This window comes from Mercenaria mercenaria, chromosome 4 (assembly GCF_021730395.1).
Source record: "Mercenaria mercenaria strain notata chromosome 4, MADL_Memer_1, whole genome shotgun sequence".
NCBI classification, from domain to species: domain Eukaryota; kingdom Metazoa; phylum Mollusca; class Bivalvia; order Venerida; family Veneridae; genus Mercenaria; species Mercenaria mercenaria.
The window spans coordinates 19,705,069-19,726,607 of NC_069364.1; the positions used below are offsets into that span (position 1 = coordinate 19,705,069).

The following is a 21,539-nucleotide window of genomic DNA, read 5'->3' on the forward strand; positions in this document are numbered from 1 at the left end:
TGAGGTCAGTAGGTCAAAGATCAAGCAAATTTAGCTTTGACATTGGCTTAGTTCTATGACAAGGCCATATTGTGGGGGTATAATTCGTCACTCCTGTGACAACTCTAGTTTTTGTATGTTCTATTTGTCTCTCTGTATGGGTGGCAAGTGAGGTCAATTAATAAAAAACTTGTTTAAAATAGTCCCTGGTTGAAAAAGTACAAGTAGAAAGCACTTGCTTTTATTTACCAACGAGCTTACTAAATTATGAAACTTTCTTCTTAGTTGACTTCAGATGAAAGAAAGGGCCACTGGGGCTGAGTGGTTAAGGTCGCTGGCTTCGAACCACTTGCCCCTCACCTATATGGGCTCAAAATCTTGCTTGGATGTAGAATTCTTAATTTGAGGAAGTCATCCAGCTTGCTGATAGAAGGTCGGTGGTTCTATCCAGGGGTGCCCACTTGTGATTAAATAGTGCCTAGATTGACACCTGGGGTCTTCCTCCATCAATAAAAGCTGGAAAGGTTGCTATATGACCTAAATTGTGTCGTTGCGACTCCTAAAACCCAACAAAAACAGAAAGACAAAGATCAGATGCAAGTTATATTTGTTATCCCCCGCCGATGAAATCGGGAGGGGGGTATTGAAATGGCGTTGTCCGTCCGTCAGTCAGTCCGTCCGCAGCCATTTCTCAGTAACTACTTGGTAGAATTTCATGAAACTTGAAATAAACATGAACCAACATACTGCGATGATGCCCGTCAAGTTTTTTTTTGATTGGTCAATTTCCCTCAGAGTTAATGCCCTTGATTTAATAAAAAAATGTCCGTCTGCAGCCATTTCTCAGTAACTAACAGGTAGAATTTCATCATATTTGAAATAGACATGAACCAAGATACTGCGCTGATGCCCGTCAAGTTTTTTTTTTTTGATAGGTCAATTTCCCTCAGAGTTATTGCCCTTGATTTAATGAAAAAGTGTCCGTCTGCAGCCATTTCTCAGTAACTAGCAGGAAGAATTTCATCAAACTTGAAATAGACATGAACCAAGATACTGCGATGATGCCCTTCAAGTTTTTTTTCAATTGGTCAATTTTCCATATAGTCATTGCCCTTTAATTGTTTAAAAATCCACAGATCTGTACATAACAAACCAACCAATTGGAAGAATTTCATTAAACTTCTTTCATTCTTTTCCATGAACATTTATTATAAACATGTGATGTTGTGTACCTACACCTGGTCACCCCCCCCCCCCCCCCCCCCCCCCCAATTTTTTTTTTTTTTTTTTTTTTTTTCATTTTTCGTTTTCTATCAATATTTATAATCAACATGTAAACTGTTGTATCCTCACCCCACCCCCACCCCCCACCCAAACAAACCATTCATTTTCTTTTAATTTGATTTTGACTAATGAAATTATTTGCTTCTTGGTAACATTCTTAACTTTTTGCTGGATATATTTTTTTGCCGTTCCTCAACTCTGACCCTTTCGGCGGGGGATTCCAATTCATCGAATTTGCTTGTTGATATTTGTTTTAATTAGCACTTAGTCATTGTTTACATGTTTACTTAAAGTGCTAGGTTTCACTTTCTGTACTTAATATCTGAGTTTTCTTGTGTTATTTGCGTTTTGCTTTTGGTGACTGAAACTTGATCCCAATCTTATTCTTATTTTTAATGTTAATCTGTTATATATGTTTTCATATTGTAGGCTGTATTATACAATGATCGCTCAGTTCTGGAGAACCATCATGCCGCTGCAGCCTGGAACCTTTTCCTGTCTAGCACCGACTTTAACTTCCTGTCCGGTCTCGATCAGGCCGAGTTTAAGAGGTTTCGTTACCTTGTTATTGAAGCTATCCTCGCCACCGATCTGAAACGCCATTTTGAAATATTAGCAGAATTTAATGCCAAAGTAAGTCAGAGTGCATATAAATGGTTTACTTCTGTGAGAATGGAAGAAAACAAACCAGTAGAAGTAAATTTCAAGACTTCTGATTAATTTTAAAGAGAATCTTTTTGAAATGTTTGTTAAACAATTTAATGTTAAAATGGAAAAAATTATTTAGTGTCTATTGGAAACTACCAGTTTGTTCTTTCGTAATGATAGGTTATCATCCTTTATAATAACAGATATCAGTGTCTGAATTGGTAAAATAAAATCACCTATTGAAATTATAGTGCCAGTGATAAAACATTAAAATCTCATTATATGTGCCACTTCTTAAAAGGAAGAATCTCACATTAAGTAAAGATGTACCAATGGACAAAGAAGTGATTAGAAGAATAAACACTAATAAAAGTTTTATGTAGGATGCCCTTTCTATTGCAAAGGTCTCATAGATTGTAAACAAAAAATAATGCCTTGAATAGATCTGTCATTTCCAGTAATCATTTAATGTTAATACCACTTGTTCCAGCAATGATGTCTCATGCAAGCTCACTTGAGCAACTTTTTTGAGTCGGCTAAAGGCTGAAAGCCTTTTGACGAGTCCTTGCTGTTCAGCGATTCTCTAAATGGACCGAATAACACGAGAAGGGATGTAGTTCCATTAGATTTCTCAAACTTCAAACAGTTCACTGCATGAATGAAGTTAAGTTGTGTCAATTCCCTTTGCTATGACCAATATACGATGTAATCTGTCATATTTATGACTTGTAATTGTGCAATACTAGAATGTAACTCATTAAGCATAAATGTGCATTTTAAGAATTGCACAGGCTTACAAAGCTTGGGTAACATCCAGTGAAAGACAAAAAATAGTTCCACAGGGCTCCAGATAAGATGCGTATTAGCGTAAATTACGTATAGAAATAATGCAAATACGCATGTCTAATAATTTCTAAGCGTATAAAAACGTGTATTAAATTACGGAAAGCACACAATGCTTTTTTAAAAACAAAATCTGAATCGTCTGGATGCGTTAGGTAACATAGCCTATCAGCCTTAATTCTCCCACATTGAACGTAAACACGCATCGTATGATTTCTATAAACTTTGCGTGGGTTGAATTTTGCAGTCAGTAAACGGATAAATTATCGGAAGAAGAAGCTCTTACTGGTTTGTTTAGTTACTGCTGATATTAAAAATGATTTTAATTCTTATTTTTCGAGAAAAAAACAAATGGCGAAACATTAAATTGTATTTTCTTGTAGTTTTTGAAATCGAAAATGTAGATCGTCTATGTTTGGCTGCTTTCACGAAACGAAACAACTTTTTTATGAAAAGATTTAAATTAGAGGTAATTTAACCATAAACTTCAATGTCAGATACTGCCAATTGCTGCTAAATGTCTTCGTATCATCACAATTTGTAAAATATATTGTTGAAACTGGAGAAAAGTGTAATCGTATCCGGATATAATATTTTGGGTAAATATCGAGCTGTGTTATGAAATTTTAAGAAAAAAACTAAAAACAAACTGAAACTGGTAGACTATACTGTCAGTACATCAATCATTAGCCGACTCAGGCCCTTCAGGCCTTTGATTGTAGTCTAAGGCCATTTTCTTTATTTAATTTCAATGTTTGGATTGCTAGAAGCCCTGAATAACAAGAGCATTCTTCTCACTTGTTACGGCCTCAGGTAATCAGTGTCTGACTGTGTACTTCCAGGTTAATGATGATCATGCTGTAGGTATAGACTGGACGGTGGAAACCGATAGACTCCAGGTCGCACAGATGGTGATCAAACTCGCTGATATAAATGGTCCAGCTAAAATTAAAGATCTACATACATCTTGGACTTACAGAATAGCAGAAGAATTCTACGAACAGGTAACTTGATATAATCAGGCCAAAAACCAACAAAGGGAAAATATAATATTGATATTGTTGCCAAAGTACCTTGGTATAACTAATATCTGATATCAGTTTTCAGGCCGATATCTAGATATGGTATTTGTGAATGTGTTTTTGCATAGTTAACACACTGTATTAAAACCCTGAGTTATTCTTGTGAGCACTACACCAGCATTGTGAGAATTTAAGCATGATATATGCCGTATAAGCTTAAAGCAAAAAAAAAACAACATTAATTTAAAAAAAAAAAAGTAATAAAACTGACAAAGTATTTATTTACACATGGTTTCATTACAGGGTGATGAAGAGTCTAGATTAGGAATGCCAATATCTCCTTATATGGATAGAAGAAATCCACAGTTACCCAAACTACAGGAAACGTTCATCAACCACCTGGTGGCGCCACTGTGTAACTCACTGGTTACTGCTGGTCTACTGCCAGGAACCTGGGTCGACGAGGACAGTGACAATGAAGGTTTGTTATTGGCTTTGTTCACTTTCCCTTTCAATGGTACTGCCCATCTAAGCCAGAGGCTTTGTGTTCTCTTCATGAATATTTTTAATGTTTTACATCCATACTCTCTTTGTCCAGATTTATACTTTATGGAGAGCAACTTACTTACAAAAAAATTCCAGGAACCTGTAGTAAACTGATCACTGAACATTACTGAAGTACTTGGGAAAAGTCTATGAAACACAGCAAAATGAATAGAAATACAGTTGACAGTTATTGAGTAGCTCTAGTAAAATGCTCTGTAATCTTACCTGATCAGTCAGAGCTGTTTTAAACACGACCTATGTACTATACCACTTAACACTTCAGACCTGTAACTTCATTTCCCATTTAAAATTTTGCAGATTGTTTTATTCTTTTGATAAAGAGATACTGCAAATAAATATGACAAATCATGGTCTGCTTACCCAGGTTTGTCTGTACAAAACTTACTTGAAGAAAAAGACTGGAATATAAAATTTTAGAAAATTGTTTTACCTCCTTTCAAACTGGTTTTGATATGAAGATTTTAGATGTTATAGAATATATCTGAGTAGTAGTTCAATTATCTTACTTCTGTTGAAAAATCAAGTGAATATGTTGAATTGCAGGTGATTCGGACACAGAAAAAGGTGAAAATATTAAAGACACTGAAGATGAAGCAGAGACAGATACTGAATGTGGTAAGTTAACCAGTAATGACTTCATTTGGTTATCTAGTGATTACTATATTTAGTAAATAGGTAAATGCTGATAGTTGGTAAACTGGTTAAGACTATGGTTGGTAAACTAGCAGTTACCCTAGTTGGTAAATTAGTGAGAAATGCTGTTGGTAAATTAGTAATGAATCCAGTTGGAAAATGTGAAAAGACTGGTTGGTACATTAGTACTTACTGGTTGGTAAACAAGTAAACACTCAAGTTGGTGAACAAGTTATGAGTCCATTTGGCAAACAAGTTGTGACTCATGTTGGTAAACTAGTAATGAACGTAGTTGGTAAACTAGTTATGAACCCAGCTGGAAAACTAGAAATTACTGGTTGGTAAACAATTGACTTCAGTTGGTAAACAAGTAATGACTGCAGTTGGTAAACTAGTTATTACTGCAGTTGGTGATCCAGTTATGACTGGTTTGTAAACTTGTATTGATTTCAGTTGGTGATCAGTTAATGACTAGTTCATATACTAGTAATCAAACCAGTTGGTAAACTAGTTATGACTGGTTGGTAAACTACTTCTAATTCTAGTTGTTAAACTAGTCATAAAACTCTGATTGGTTAACCATACCGAGTTCTTAGCCTTCTGATTGTGAATTATTATCACCACGTTGTGGATGTTTAAAGCCTTATGCTAGACTTAAAAAATGAATCATGTAAAGAAGATATCAAACAGTCATTAGTTCTGTTTTATTTATCTGGTATCTTGTCCATAATCAATGGACATCCTGTGTTCTGTCGTTAGTTTGGAGAATGTTGTAGGTTTTGCAGTAAGAGCAGAATCTGAAACCAGTGGGAATAATTGAATAAAGTGTTGATTTATGATAGCAATGATTATGTATACTCATGTAAGAGGTTGAAAATTTATATATGGATAGCCTTTATATAGGGGTTTTATTATGTATTTCAATAAGCCTCTGTGGTGTGAAAATATAGAACATATCAGTTTTTTAACTGCAAACAGAACTGCACACAAATTCAGAACACTGAATGTTGATAAGCACTTTCTCCATATCCAATGAGGATGCTTACATTCTTCTGCTATGAGTATTGTCTTTTGTCTGTCTAGTCAGCATTAGAAAAGCGACAGATTTCAATCTTTTATCATGGATAGATGTTTTCTTTAAAGAAAACCTGTCTGTATTGCATACTGCAGTGAGAACTATATCTCGTACAAAATCTTAATGATGAGAAATGGTATAAAGAACAATTTTGATGTAGTTGACATACTGTAAATGAATTTGTTGCATGTATTTACCTAGCATCTGCTTGGCCTACTTTTGATTTTTTGCTGTGTATTTTACAGGAACCTTAATGAACAAACCAGTGAAAAAAGCGAGAACGATAAATTGTTTATTGACAAAGAATATGAAAGATAATCATGAAATGTGGGTGGCCAAAATACAAGAGGAGGAACAGCAGAAAGCTCTGTCAGAAAAACTAGAGACTATACAGCAGGTAAGGCCAATTGAAAATAATTGTTAAGTTCTCAGGTATGTAATAAATTGCAGTCTGAAAACTCCATGGGGACCTCTGTGGTCGAGTGGTTAAGGTTGCTGACTTCAAATAGGCATAGGAAATAGAGATCAATGTTATTGCACCTTTAGTAATCCTACCAGGTGTTCTGTATTACAAAAGTGCTTCTGTTGTGACATTTTGATACAAGCAAAACTGTATTATCTGCACTATTAGTTACTTACTGGTACTTCATTTTATTATTGGCTTGTTAAAAGTTAATTTTTTACCATGTGCAAGTTGACAGAATCATAGGAACCATGTTTTGAGGGGTAAATCAAACACAAATGAATAAATCCTTAATGTTTTTGTTGTGCAAAAAAGTATGATATTGTGTCTAAAACAGTTTTCATTTCCCATTCAATTGTGTAATTGCAAAGGAAGTAAACTAGTAGATATCTCTGCTTATAAGTACTAGCCCAAGGCAAGAGTTGTCATTCTTTGTGGATCACAACTTTAAATTAAAAATTAAAACTTCTGTTATTGATATTAACAAAACTATCATAAACTTCACATTTGTGAAATCATTTTTGGTTATTTCAAGGACTTGGAAATCAATTCCTAGATTTAATTTAATGTATTACTATTATTGAAAATTTTAGGGTCTATCTCTACTTCAAATAACTTGCCCCTCATCGATGTTGGTTCGAGCCTCATTCGGGGCATTGGGTTCATCATGTGAGGAAGCCATCCATCTGGCTTCTGGAAGGTCGGTGGTTCTACCCAGGTGCCCGCTCGTGATGAAGTAATGCACAAATTGGCACCTGGGTTCTTCCTTCACCATCAAAGCTGGAAAGACGCAATATGACATATAATTGTCTTGGTGTGACGTTAAACCCAACAAAATAAATAAATAAGAAAACTCCATGCAGCACCTGAATGGTTGTTTCTGAGCCAAACCCTTTTTTGGGGCATTTTGTTTCATTGTTGCATTATGGGACTGTTCTCTCAGCTCATTTTTTAAACTTGAAGAAATAGCGGAAGGTTACAAGGTTATTTGTCCAAAATAAGGGATGAAAAATAAAAAGTTTTGTCAGAAAAACTGAAAAATATACAAAACTTATGGCCTGTGGAAAATGATAAAACTGAGTTTGAAGACCAGTCATATTATTGGTCAATTCTGAAGGACAGTCTCTTTAAAAATCTGAGGAAGAAGACCAACAAAAAGCTCTGTCAAAAAGGCTAAATATATTTGAGCCGTGCCATGAGAAAACCAGTATAGTGGCTTTGCGACCGGTTTGGATCCAGACCAGCCTGCGCATCCACGCAGTCTGGTCAGGATCCATGCTGTTCGCTTTCAAAGCCTACTGCAATTAGAGAAACTGTTAGCAAACAGCATGGATCCTGACCAGTCTGTGCGGATGCGCAGGCTGGTCTGGATCCATGCTGGTCGCAAAGCCACTATGTTGATTTTCTCGTGGCACGGCTCATATATTCAATAGTTAAGGTCACTTGAAATAGATAGACTGGTTCTATTTTATGGATGGACTGTGCAAAGAAAAGATCATGTATTAGGCTATTCAATTATTGATATTTTTAGGAATTGATCTTTTAAATTTTGTATTTTGATTACCTCCCTTCAGTTGAAAGATATGCTTTGCTTTAGAGGGTAAGTGTGAAATATTTCCATTTTAGTGCATACTTTAGTCCATTGGACATTTCAAGTAGATTTCTTTTAAAGAAGTAAAATGAGTGACCTATTTAGCTATGTCAAACACTATATTTATATGCATTTTAGGAGTCGGTGTGCCATGAAAAATCTGAGATGGAACCAATTAAGGAAGAATCAGAGTCTCCTAATTCCATGTCTCCAACATCTCGTATCCCAGAATCCTCGGCAGAAGATTCTAGATCTGGTATCCCAGAATCCTCCACTGAGGTAAAGACAGAACCAGCAGACGACATTGAAAGTCAGCCAGGGGATAAAACGTGAATAGTTCGATGTAATTAGGGAATGTGCGAAAGTGCTAAAAACTGTTGATTTCAATCTTTCTGTAGCATTAGTAGGTAGTAGTTATTTATATTCTTGTTAAAGATGGACATGAGTGTTCATACATGTACATATATATTCTGTTAAACTATTGACAAAAAGGACAAATCTTAACAAAATCCACGAATGTGATAATACTCCCTTATTCCAGAGTGGAATCAGGAATGGACTCTTCTAAATGAAGATACAAAATAAACAAAATAAACTCTTCTGATTAAAGGTAGAAATATACCCATTCCTCCAGCAAGAAGAGTTTTTGTACTTCTCTGTGCTAAAGACTGATGTTGTGTATGCATCCCTGAACTGAAAGCAGACGTCAGCTTTTCGTTTTGAAAGTTGCTGTCGACAGCAGATGTTAAAGTGAGGATTGGAAAGCAGATACCAACTTGGGATTGGAAAGCAAACGACAGCTGTCTTCTATTCAAGAAGTCTTCAAGAGTTTACATGTATTCATGGTAGAAAAGTGAATAAAGGGAAATAATTATCGTTCAGTAATTGAGTATTGTTAAAAACCTTTTTTTTTTTGACATAGATCTTTTGTTTTTTACATGAAGCAAGGGAAAATGACAGAACAGATTACCTCTTATTGCTGCAATAATGTAATAATCATAGAATTATTTCTTACGCCAGTATTTTTTTACATTACAAGTTATTATCATATACTCACTTGAACCAAGATTGGTGTGGTAACTTTTAATCAAGTTTTGTTCAGAGCATGCCAAAATGATGACTTCGGAATAGCTGCAATAACTGTCAGATTTTCATAAGTCACTTTTGTGAATGCAGTTATTCTTATACGCATGAAATTTTAAACAAAAAATAATGGTCAGTGATCAAACAAAATATTTCTAGAAAGAAAAAAAGAACAGTAGAAATTAGCCAGCAATTTTAAAGTCTGAAGTTTAATTGCATACCCTATATGTTATTGGTTGATTTTATTTGTTCAGTATTGAAGTATTGAATGTTAAAGTTCAGGGTTTTAGAAAGTGTTTTTTAATTGAAACAAGAGGCCTAATTGATAAAATTTAGTTGATCTTTTTGTTAGTTTACAATTTTGTAATAGTAAGAAATCATGAATAGACATAGATCTATATGCATTTGACATTTCTAAGTTAGAAGTGTGCATTAATGAATTATAATGGTGAAAGGGGGTAAAATGTATAAATTTGACAAATAATGTTAATATATTGGCACATAGTTCATAAGAATGGACTTATTTTTATTCACAAAATGTTTTTTATTTGAGTTTACTTTTTATAAATATCTGCTTTTCTGCACAGTGATCTGACTGAAAATAGAAAATAACAATGCTCGCATTGCCAAATAATTTTTCTGTTATTTCTTTTTTTACATTTTACAATTTCTTAATACTTTTTTCTCTTTTTTTTACCGTTTCATTTTTTGCTCAAAATAATCGTGACAGGGCGTGGCTGTTTTACACAACCCTGTATTGATAAAAACATGTATAATGGTGATATTTTGTTATGTACAGTGGTTGTATAGAATGTCTTTGAAAACTTAGCTCGCTGATTATACCAAATATAGACCATTTTTTATGATGCTTATACACAACCTACATTCTTTAATTATGCCACTTGTTTTGTGCTTTAAAATTGTTTGAATTTTTTGTATGGCAAAGTTCTTTTCATCAAAATGTCATACTGAAATCGCAACAGAAATGCTGTTTGAATTCATGTGGAATTATAGGGTAAGTTGTTTAGTGGTAATTTCATATCGCAATTGCATACTTTTCATCATGTTTTCATGCAGATCAATAGTTTTTAACCTTTAGCCTGCTGGTGGCAAGTGATTCTATCTTTGCGACCAGTGCAGACCAAGATCAGCCTGCACATCCATGCAATTTTCATTGAACATCCCTTTGAATAATAAGTGGTACTGCCCAAATTAAATGATGGGCCAGTCCATTTTAGAAATTTAGCAGGGTAAAGGTTAAGCATATTTAGGTTCAATATTAAAGTTAAGACTGCTGATATAGAGGTGACTACTGTAAAAGCAGAAACTTTCGCGAGGGATTAATTTTCTCTTAATTCGCAAGATGTAGAGCATTAAGGAAAATTAATCCTCGTGTAAGTGTTTACAATGTATAAAATTCAAAGTAGAGTAGGATACCATTTTAACAATTTTGCGAATATTAAATCTCGCGAACATGCTTTAGATATCAAATTTGCGAAATTTTGACCCAGCGAAAATATATGCTTTTACGGTATTGAGGCCTGATACTGCTATATTATTGATATTGTAGAAAGGACTCTTGCAGAGTAATTGATTTTGCATGAAAGACTGTTGGAATGCTACTTAAATTGCAAAAGGACTCTAGCAATATTGTTGATACTGCTGGACGACTCTTGCAATATTATTGGTATTGCAGATGAACTCTTGCAACATTATTGATATTGCAGGTAAAGTCTTGCATCGTTACTGATGTTGCAAATGAATTCTTGAAACATTATTGATATTGCAGATGAACTCTTGCAACATCATTGATACTGCAGGTAAAGTCTTGCAACATTATTGATGCTGCAGATGAACTCTTGCAACAGTATTGATACTGCGGATAAACTCTTGCATCGTATTTGATGTTGCAGATGAACTCTTGCATCGTTATTGATGTTGCAGATGAACTCTTGCATCGTTATTAATGTTGCAGATGAACTCTTGCAACGTTATTGATATTGCAGATGAACTCTTGCAACGTTATTGATATTGAAGATGAACTCCTGCTATATTATTGATATTGTGGAATGTATCTTGCAAAACAATTGGTATTACTGAAGGAACTCTTACAATACTATTGGTATTGTAGAAAAGGCTCTTGTAATATTATTGCTGTTGCAGAAAAAAAAAATATTGCAATACAAATGATAATACAGCATATACAATGTAGTTAATTTTACACTCCACTGGACAGTACTTGGAAAGAATGAACAGAATGGGGTCTACCTTGTGTTGTTTTTTTTTTACCTTTTGTTTTAGCAAATCCAGTGTTAGGTTGACCTTTGAAAAATATTGATAGAAACTGTTATATTTAGCATCTTATTTGGATTAATGCACACTCTCGGGGCATTATCTGTTACAATCCATCCATAGATAAATTGATTTTGAACATCGCTACTTACGAATAAAATACCCATTTTGATATGCGGTTATAAATGTGTTTCTCTGCGACTGCAAAAGTGTTGTAATTGGGGCCCCAAGCTTCAGTAGTGTTTTTAATTGTCCATTACAGCAAAGTCTGTGTAGTAATTTCGAAATTCTTTCAACATTTGAATTTATTGTTTACTTTACTAGTAGTGCGGAATGATTTGAAACCTTAGTGTGCGAGGTTTGAATGGGGACACGTAGTTTTGTTTTGTTTTGGTTCAAAAACTTTGATCTAAATAATCCTTTTAGAGCTCCATTAAAGAAAGTTATCTTTTGGAATAATGAGTTGAGTGTCTTAATTGGTCAGTATCTCTGGTCCAGCAGAAGAAAGACTGAGATTGTGGTACATGTTTTTGAATGCCTGCGTATGATTAATCTTTGTACAGTCAAACTCGCTTTATACGAACTCATCCGGACCTAAGAAATATGTTCGTATCAAAAGAAATTCGTATTAATGAATGTATGACCAGATAATTTGTCCGAGCAATTTGAGCAGTATCACCGGTATCATCGGTGAATAGATTCCAATATTATGATACATGAAAATAGTTAATAGTTTTTCAGATAACATTGAAATTACTCAAGAAAAGTCATACTTAAACATGTAAAACTGTATTAATTTAAATTTTAATGTGCGGTCGAGGTCAAGAGCGCCAAATTATATCCACCACCAATATTGAAGCTTGTACTATATAACAAGCATTCTAAGAGGTACAAAAGTTTGTATATTTTGTAAGACACAGCCTACCTGTATCGACACTAGAACGTCAATAATGTGTTTAAAATTATTTACACCTCTTTAAATCTTGACCTGTTAATTGATTAAATTATTTTATATTGACATGCTACACAAAAGACCGAGTGTTTGTTTGTGAATAAGTGTGAACTACTTCATTGTCTAATTACCACGCGACACATGCTTGACCATATTATTATTTTCAACACATTTTATAACGGCCCCGACTTCTAAAATTAATTCGTATCAAAAGATGGAAAGTATAATATTTAAGCTTATTGGGACTTCCAAAATGTGTTCGTTTCTTCCGATTATTTGTATGAAGCGAGTTCGCTATTACCGAAATAATTTTACAAAGAAAATAGAAGGACTTGGCCGGGGAATTCGGACTTTATTCGTTTAATCCGAAACTTCGTATCAAGCGAGTTCGTATTAAGTGGACTCGACTGTATATTGTTATAAACATCTGCTACAAACTGTCTGATGAAATAATGGAATATCTCAGTACATATTGAAAGGCTAAATTACGTTTACAGGTGTTTCTTGAACATGTAGGTCTTGGTTTGCTTATAAGGCATAAAAAAAAAATTGTTTGTGTACGGTATCCCGTCCTACCCTAAATTTTTGGCCCGACCCTAAATGTTTTTATGGCTTTGGAGAATATTGTTTTCAACTTTTTAACAAAAAATGCAAAACTTCACTTTTTATGCTTTAAACATAGTCAGTGATGTTAGAAATCAACTTACTGATGCTCTAAACCCCCTTATTTGTATTCATTTTTTGACATAAAAATAATTTCCAAAAAGTCTCGATTAATAAAAAAAGTTCCAAAAAAAGAAAAAAATTCCGACCTACCTTCCTTAACTTTTTTGAGCATGTTACCGGAAACAAAGACTTTTTTTAGGCCGAATTGTTCTGCTTTGCATTGTTACATCAGAGGCAGTGGTTAAAATTATTTTATAAAAATGATACAGGTTTGAAATCACAAGTCTTCAGTGTTCTTTGGTTGGCCAACAGAGTCTTTCAAACTATCAAGGGGAAAAACATTGATAAGTGTACTCCACATTGAGAAATACCAGATTTATAGATCCTATAGCGCATATAACAGTTCCTTGCAGTTACTTTTAAAGGGGCACAACTCTAGGTTTATGGTTCTGTGGTATGCCTCTTTTTAAGTCCCCTCTCGGATGAACCAAACTGTATTGTTACATAAAAAGTGTTTGACAGTCATCTGTTGAGATTTTAAATTACTTGTATAAATAAAGTATGGCTTATTTCTTGAAGAAGAGACAATTCTTTGGTTTTCCAGAAACACTGTGTGCCATATTTAACTTTACATAATTTGGTTTATTGCATGTTAAAGCAAATAAATGACAAATTATGTCACTGACATTTAATACGTGGTATATGCTACATTGCTGGATATTTATTTCATTGCCATATAATTGTTTTGTGTTGTTTTTGCAAATCATGGGTTTTTTCTCTATATTCTTTTATAGGGAAGACAACTTACATTCAAGAAATGATTAAATGAGCCATGCCATGAGAAAACCAACATAGTGGGTTTGCGACCAGCATGGATCCAGACCAGCCTGCGCATCCGCGCAGTCTGGTCAGGCTCCATGCTGTTCGCTTTTAAAGCCTATTGGAATTGGAGAAACTGTTAGCGAACAGCATGGATCCTGACCAGACTGCGCAGATGCGCAGGCTGGTCTGAATCCATGCTGGTCACAAACCCACTATGTTGGTTTTCTCATGGCATGGCTCAAATATTTTAAAATGTACAAAATTAATGGTCTATACTGTTTAGATTTTTGATAACTTCATCCTGTTGTAACGATTTCTTACTGTAATTAGTATCATTAGAATTTCAACAATTTGTATATAAATGTATTACATGTACAGACTATTTTCTTAATAATTATTTAATCTAATGTAAAGGGAGGTAATATTTTACTAAAATTCCTCTGCTCTAAGTCTTTACCTCCCCTGAGTGAATATAGTCTGTTTCAATATTTATGGTTTTCTTAATCAAGCTGGGCTTGAAATGGTATTTGTGTTTGTATTATTTTGTTCATGATATCTTTTTCCATGTTAACTTATTCAGGAAAAGTTTTAAAATGTAACACAGAAATTTAAATCTTGTATCTAAATTTTTAGTGCTGCTTTTAAAAGTACCATCTGACGGAATAACATTTGAAATTTATTAACTTTCTTTTTTTTCCATACATTTTTATGGATCATCATATCAAATTTATTTCAAAATGAATACAAAATATATATGATATTTATATATGCGTTACTTAACTAAAAATGCAAGGTAAAAAACTAGAATTATGAAACATTTTAACCAGATGGTTCTTTTTTTTGCTGGAAGACTCTAAACTTACTGGAACATTCTCAGAGGGTTATATAACTTTTGTTCATGTCATTGACTTTATAATTAAGTGGCTGATTTCGTGATTTGGTATTTCTGAAGTAAAGATCTTGAAGTTTGCAGATTAGAGTCATCATTCTGTATTTCTGAAGTAAAGATGTCGAAACTTTGTAAATTAAAGTTTGATTCTGCATTTCTGAAGTAAAGATCTCGAAACTCTGTAAAAATTAGAGACTGATTCTGTATTTCTGAAGTAAAGCTCTCGAAACTCTGTAAATTAGAGTCTGATTTCGTATTTCTGAAGTAAAGATCTCGAAACTCTGTAAATTAGAGTCTGATTTCGTATTTCTGAAGTAAAGGTCTCAAAACTGTAAAAATTAGAGGCTGATTCTATATTTCTGAAGTAAAGGTCTTGAACTCTGTAAAAATTAGAGGCTGATTCTATATTTCTGAAGTAAAGATCTCGAAACTTGTATTTCTGAAGTAAAGGTCTCGAAACTCTGTAAATTAGTCTGATTCTATATTTCTGAAGTTAAGTGCACAGAAGTAAAGGTCTTGAAACTTTGTAAATTGGAGATTGATTCTGCATTTCTAAAGTAAAGATCTTGAAACTCTGTAAATTAAAGTTTGATTGTACATTTCTGAAGTAAAGATCTTGAAACTCTGAAAATTAGAGTCTGATTTTGTATTTCTGAAGTAAAGATCTTGAAACTCTGTAAAAATTAGAGTCTGATTCTGTATCGGTATCCTCTAAAAAAAAAGAGAAATGAATTTGTATCTCTGAAGTAAAGATCTTTATTTTCTCCAGTTTAGGGATCTGATACTATATTTTTGAAGTAAATATCTGACTGCCTTGTTTTTTTTTTACCTATTTCACTGATTTTATATTTTTGATGTTTTTTAAAGGGAGGTCAAGGCATATTTTATGAAAAAGAAGAAGATGAAGATGAATAAGTATTTTATTCTAAAGACATTTCCAAATATCATTTTATGCTGACATTTATAGTGCAAAATAACAGAAATTGTACATAAACACTATCTTAGTGAGAAATGAGTTATCTCCCTTTAACCATAAATCTGAAAATTTCACAGGCTGAATTCTTTCTGAAACTCTTCATTATAAAATTGTATTTGTTACAGTTATTTTTCTCCCTTTTTTCTTATAAATGTGATACAAATAAAAATGGCATAGAATTTATTTGTATATTTTCAGTATGGCCTACAATTCCACTGTAGAGAAAATAGTTCTTTAACCCTTAGCATGCTAGATAAATTGTCGTCTGCTGGAAATGTCGTCTGCTAAAATTGTAAAGTTCATTCAATTTGCTCCAAAATTGGAAGAAATATTGTCAGAGTAGCAAACAGCTTGGAACCTGATCAGACGCCGATTTAATCGGCGTCTGATCTGGTTCCAAGCTGTTTGCAAAGGCTGTTAAATTCGCCTGCAGCAGGCTAAGGGTTAAACAGTGACACAGTTCTTGCTGCATAGTTTTGCAGTTGGTGTTTATTTTAAAGTACTTGTACACATTTTGGGAGACAAATACAAAACACTCATAAAATTTACTTAAAACACTATTTTATAAAAGTGGCTGTTTGTGTAAACTGACAAAATAATTTCTGCAAAGTAGCAGTATTAAAGACGTCAGGCTACCATGCTTCATAAATATCATACCACTGAAAAAATCATGGCATTTTACTGAATGTATAGTAAGACACAGTTTTCAGCTGTTAATGGTACTGGTGGAAAATCAGGGTTTTTTTAGGCTCACATAGTGATAAATGTTTGTTGCCATAAAGTATGAATTTGTTTCAGTCAGTATAAAATAAACATAAAACTGAGGTGATATGCATTGTCTTGACCCTTGATGTTTATTTGCAGAAGATTGCAAAACATTGCAGTAACATAAAATTATAACAAAAATAACAGATGTCGTGCAGAGCCTTGAAACTGTTCACAGTATTCATCCCTTGAGTTTATGCACTAAAGTCACGAGAGAATATATATAGTTAGAAGGTACAATTTAGATAGGTGGATTGGTATCTTTAATATAAAAATCAATGATTTGAATGGTGTGACAGCATCCATGACGCTTGATGAAAAAATAATAATTTCATGAACTTTCAGCATAAGTACAGGTTTTTAATTCTTTGTTTGTTTGTCTATATATATCTTGTGCCAAATTCTGGGAAAATGATGATTATCTCAAATTTTCACCCAAAATGTGTACAGGTAACCTGATATGACATAAATATTTACACTAAATGTGGGTAATACAAAAAAATGAGAATATAATTATATACTATTGAAGTAGTGTATATTTATAATAGGCTCACTTTTTTGAGGACTTGTTTATCTTCTTATTGTGATAACGATTTAATGAAAATAGAATAAAGTTTTTTAAAAAGTTTAGATTTCAGTGATTAGAACAAAATATCTGTGGTGTTGATTTTTTGCTTGGCCTAGTTCTTTAACCCTTAACCTGCTGGCGGCAAGTGATTCTGCCTTTGTGATCAGTGCAGACCAAGATCATCCATGCAGGCTGATCATGGTCTGCACTGTTCCCTGTTCAGTCAGTAAATTTTCAGTGAAAGTGAATACCCCTTTGAATAATAAATGGTATTGCCCAAATTGAATGATGGACCAGTCCATTTTAGAAATTTTGCACGGTAAGGGTTAAAATTTGATTAGAAACAGATGTGCAGATCATGTTTTCATTTTCTTCTACCATAACTGGACTTGAAATAAATGATCATAAGTTTTCTGTTTGTACATAAATGAAGTCATTATTAAGAAAAGTTAAAGGTCCAATACTAAGGAAAGTGAACATTTTAATTTCTTTTAAAAAGCACAAAAACTATTTCATTTTATTGGAAAATGAAAGTTGGTATGTAGAAATTTGAAATAAATCGCAATATATGTACAATTATTTTTCTATGAAGTATGAAGAAAGTTAAAAAGACCTGGGGGGTCATTCTGTCGATTCATTGAAATTTTAACATAATACACATACATTTCTTTGAGTTTCAAAGACCTTCTGTAAATTTTGACCTGCCAATCTTCATTATTTAGTGTCTTGCAGAAGTCTATGCACTGGCTATGAAAAAAATTGCCAACTCACTTTCCCTTAGTAATGGACCTTTAAGTAGATAGTGGTAATATCTAGAATTCCTTGTACTTTTAATTACCAAATTTTCCTTCTTATGAACTATTGTTCCTTTTGTTTATGAATCAATGTTAAAGGTGGCTGCTTGTTGTTGTAGTGTTTATCAACGTTTGTGGGATATGCTGAACATTTTTGAATGCTGAATTGGTGTCAAAGCGTTTTTGCTGAATTGATTAATGATAAAATGCTATACCATTATAGTGTTTTTTTTTCTGAATTGAATAAAATTAAAATTCTTTACCGATAATGTTATCTTGAGTTTCTTAATATCAAAATGCCATACCATACCATAACATGTGTGCTTATATTCATGAATGGTAAAATGCTATACCAATGTTCTGCTGAATCTGTTAATGATAAAATGATATACTGTAGTGTTTTTTACAAATTTTGTTAATGGTTAAACATTTTACAATAGTGTTTTTTGCTGAATTGATACTCGTACTAAAATGCTACCCCTTACTGTTTTTCATAATATAAAATCAGATCATTCTGCTTCTCCATACTGTCTTACCAGAAATAACTGACTCAAGTTTAGGAATGTGTTCCCCTGTTACAGTATGATTTAAAACTTTAGAATACTATACCCTACTGTTTTGTGATAACAATCTATACCATACTATGCTTTGTTACAAAGTACTACTGATGCTAAATTCTATCTATGATCATTTTTGCTTCTTGCTATATTAATAGAAACTCTGAAGGGGAAATCACAAAAACACTTTTTGCTTATACTTATTAAAAACTGTAATAATAATGCAGAGTGTTGCTGTTTTATTAAGATCTCCAAACAATTAACAAGTTAATAGTGCTGTATTTCAGTGATTATTGTATCAAAGGGCATTAGCAACTATATACTTTTTGTTACTGTGATTATAAACTTGAAAAGATCTTTATGAAATTGTGACATATTTTTTTTAACTGCAGTCATATTCTGTAATTTCTCTTACAGCTCGCATTTTGATTACACAGTCAGTATGTGTAATGAGTTTTGAAAAGATATTTCTTATTTGATAGTAATTTCTATACAACACTGTGTCAGGTGATGTTGAAAGTGTTAGTTAGATGGCAGTAGAACAGCTGTTTGGGCTTTGTCAGGTGTAGGCATCAACAATGTATATTTGTCAGCTAGTGTTTTAATAGATTCTTGTCAGGTATTGACATTAATAAAGTATATTTGTCAGGTACATGTAGTGCTTTATAAGACTCTTGTCCGATGTTGACATCAATATGGTATATTTGTCAGATGGTGCTTTAATAGATTAGTTGTTGTAATAATAACACTTGGTTAAATTTAACAACTGAACGATTTTGTTCTAGACAGGCTTTTGTCAGTGCTTTGTCAGATATAGTTTGTGAAAACACCTTTGTCAGGTAAAACTACTGTAACAGACTTAATCAGATGGTGCTTTTAATTCTTCACAGGGTTTTGTCAAATAGTGCTGTAGCCAGACTTTGTCAGGTATAGTGGTAACTATGCCTTGTCAGATAGTGTTTAAGACAGGCTTTGTTGGAATGTGCTGTAGACAGGCTTTGGCAGATAGTGCTGTAGCCAGACTTTGTCAGATGCTTTGTCAGATAGTGCTGTAGATAGGCTTTGTCAGAACGTGCTGTAGGTATGCTTTTTCAAGTATGTCAGTAATGTTGTTGATATGGTTTGTCAGGTAAAATGAAAACATTGCTTCTTCAGATAATGCTGTAGCCAGGCTTTGTCATGTTTAGTGACACAATATTTTGTCAGAGAACTGAGAATGCTATAAGTAGGCTTTTTGTCAGAAACAGTAACAAAAATGCTTTGTTAGCTTGTGCGAAATACATGTATAACAATGGCAATGTGTTTTAGAGTGTTGTATCCAGGCTATGTAATGTTTGGCAAGAACAATGCTTTATCAGTAGGAACTGTTGCCAGGCTTTGTCATTTATGACAAAAACAGTACTTTGTCAAGTAATTTGGTAGACGTTTTTTTGTCAGGTATGACAATGCTTTGTCAGGAAGTTATTAGATATGTTTTGTCAGGTTTTGTGATAGTAATACTTTGTCGGATAGTGCTATAAGTAGGGTTTGTCTGAAATAGTAATAACACTGTATTGTCAGATAGCCAGGCTTTGTCATACATTATTTATAACATAGTGCTGTTATCAGGTATATCTATAGTAAAACATTACTAGGTGTTACTAGGTAATTTTATTGCTAGACTTTGTGAATTCCTACTGAATGAGTATTTGCTTAGCTGCGCAGTTGTAGGATTTAAACTGATTATATCATTTGTGGCCTGTTACGATTAGCCTGAAGTTTATCTCTGTGCTACATGGTATTTTGAATAACATCATGTTGATAACATCTGTACCTGACATAGTCTGTATAGCAAGTACTATAATTGTCATAACAGTTTGTCACCTCACAGCAAAAACCGGGGCCAACTGCAATGACCTTAATTAGGAGTTGGCCACTTTTTTGTACTGTGGTAAAAAAAAATATATTCAAAAGATCACAGGGTAAAATATCTAGTTATCTCAGTGTAGAAATCAACAAGTATTTCAACTGTTTGGCCTAAAAAAATTTAATCTACAATTTCTGTATATTTTCTTAAAGTAAATAGTAAGCATTAAAGTAGCCTATTTTGTGGCTGTGGAGCTATTTGTGGAATTTTTGTCATCCATCATATTGAAGTTATTACCACTTTTACTAGTTAGCTCAGACATTCTGTAAATGTCTGGATATTTAAGGTTTTTAAGGGTCATAATTATAAAACAGTATTTTTGTTTTTGCCAAACCTCATATTTCATTGGTTGTTGTATGAAATGTTTAAAGGGGCATGCCTTCAGTACTGCAAAATCCGAAATCTGTCTGATTTAAAGTTGATATCTATAAATACTATTTATGACTGAATACATCACCTTAATTAATTACTTTTATTTACAGTAGGTCTCAATGTTTTAAAGAAAGTACTTTTTTATGTTTTTGGAAATGGAGTTGTGTCCCTTTACTTGTTTCTTAATAATATGTAATATGATAAGGTTTATATTGCAGTTAAAATGACATTATATATGTACAATGTTATGGAAAGCAAATACCAGTGTGATTTAAGGTAGTTCGACATGTCTGGATAAAAGTTCTACTATGTTGCTTTTAATTTAACCCAGATTTTTCAAAGTATGATGATGTGTTTTAGAATTTTCAGCCGATAAGCAGATAGGTCATTTGCTTGACTTTTTTGATTTTGAAGAAAAAAGTGGATCTAAAGCACGTTTTGAGGGGAGAATCATTCATGAAGTCGTTTTCAGTTTTCAGTCTAGGTTGTCGAGTAATAACTTCTAGTACAATAAAGGTGCAGAACTGCCCAATCTGACTAAAGTACATCTCCTATTACGCTACGCATAGGATCTGACAGCGACCTATTGATGGCCTCGTTCTGACAACCCTTCCGCTAGCCAATCAAAAGTTTTCTTACAACATTCTGCAAGCTTTAAAATGCCTTGGTATTTGATATTAATAACTTTATGTAGAAAAATGTCAGATAGCCGTTTAGCTCAGTCGGTAGCGCACTTGCTCTGTATGCGAGAGGTCCCGGGTTCGAGCCCTGGATTAACTGCAAATTTTTCTT

The 21,539-nt window shown here is 33.4% G+C and overlaps 1 protein-coding gene across 3 annotated transcripts in view; it reads left to right on the plus strand.

Annotated features, from left to right (window-relative positions):
* Window positions 1-8,686, plus strand: part of LOC128556234 (cGMP-inhibited 3',5'-cyclic phosphodiesterase 3A-like) — a 170,722-nt gene extending 162,036 nt beyond the window's left edge. For all 3 annotated transcript variants that reach the window (XM_053540615.1, XM_053540616.1, XM_053540617.1), the window contains 6 exons: window positions 1,693-1,896; window positions 3,597-3,758; window positions 4,080-4,257; window positions 4,887-4,958; window positions 6,297-6,448; window positions 8,244-8,686. In XM_053540615.1, coding sequence (XP_053396590.1) covers window positions 1,693-1,896; window positions 3,597-3,758; window positions 4,080-4,257; window positions 4,887-4,958; window positions 6,297-6,448; window positions 8,244-8,438 — 963 coding nt within the window. In that variant the 3' untranslated portion in view covers window positions 8,439-8,686. The remainder of the gene's footprint in view (window positions 1-1,692; window positions 1,897-3,596; window positions 3,759-4,079; window positions 4,258-4,886; window positions 4,959-6,296; window positions 6,449-8,243) is intronic.
* Window positions 8,687-21,539: the final 12,853 nt, after the last annotated feature.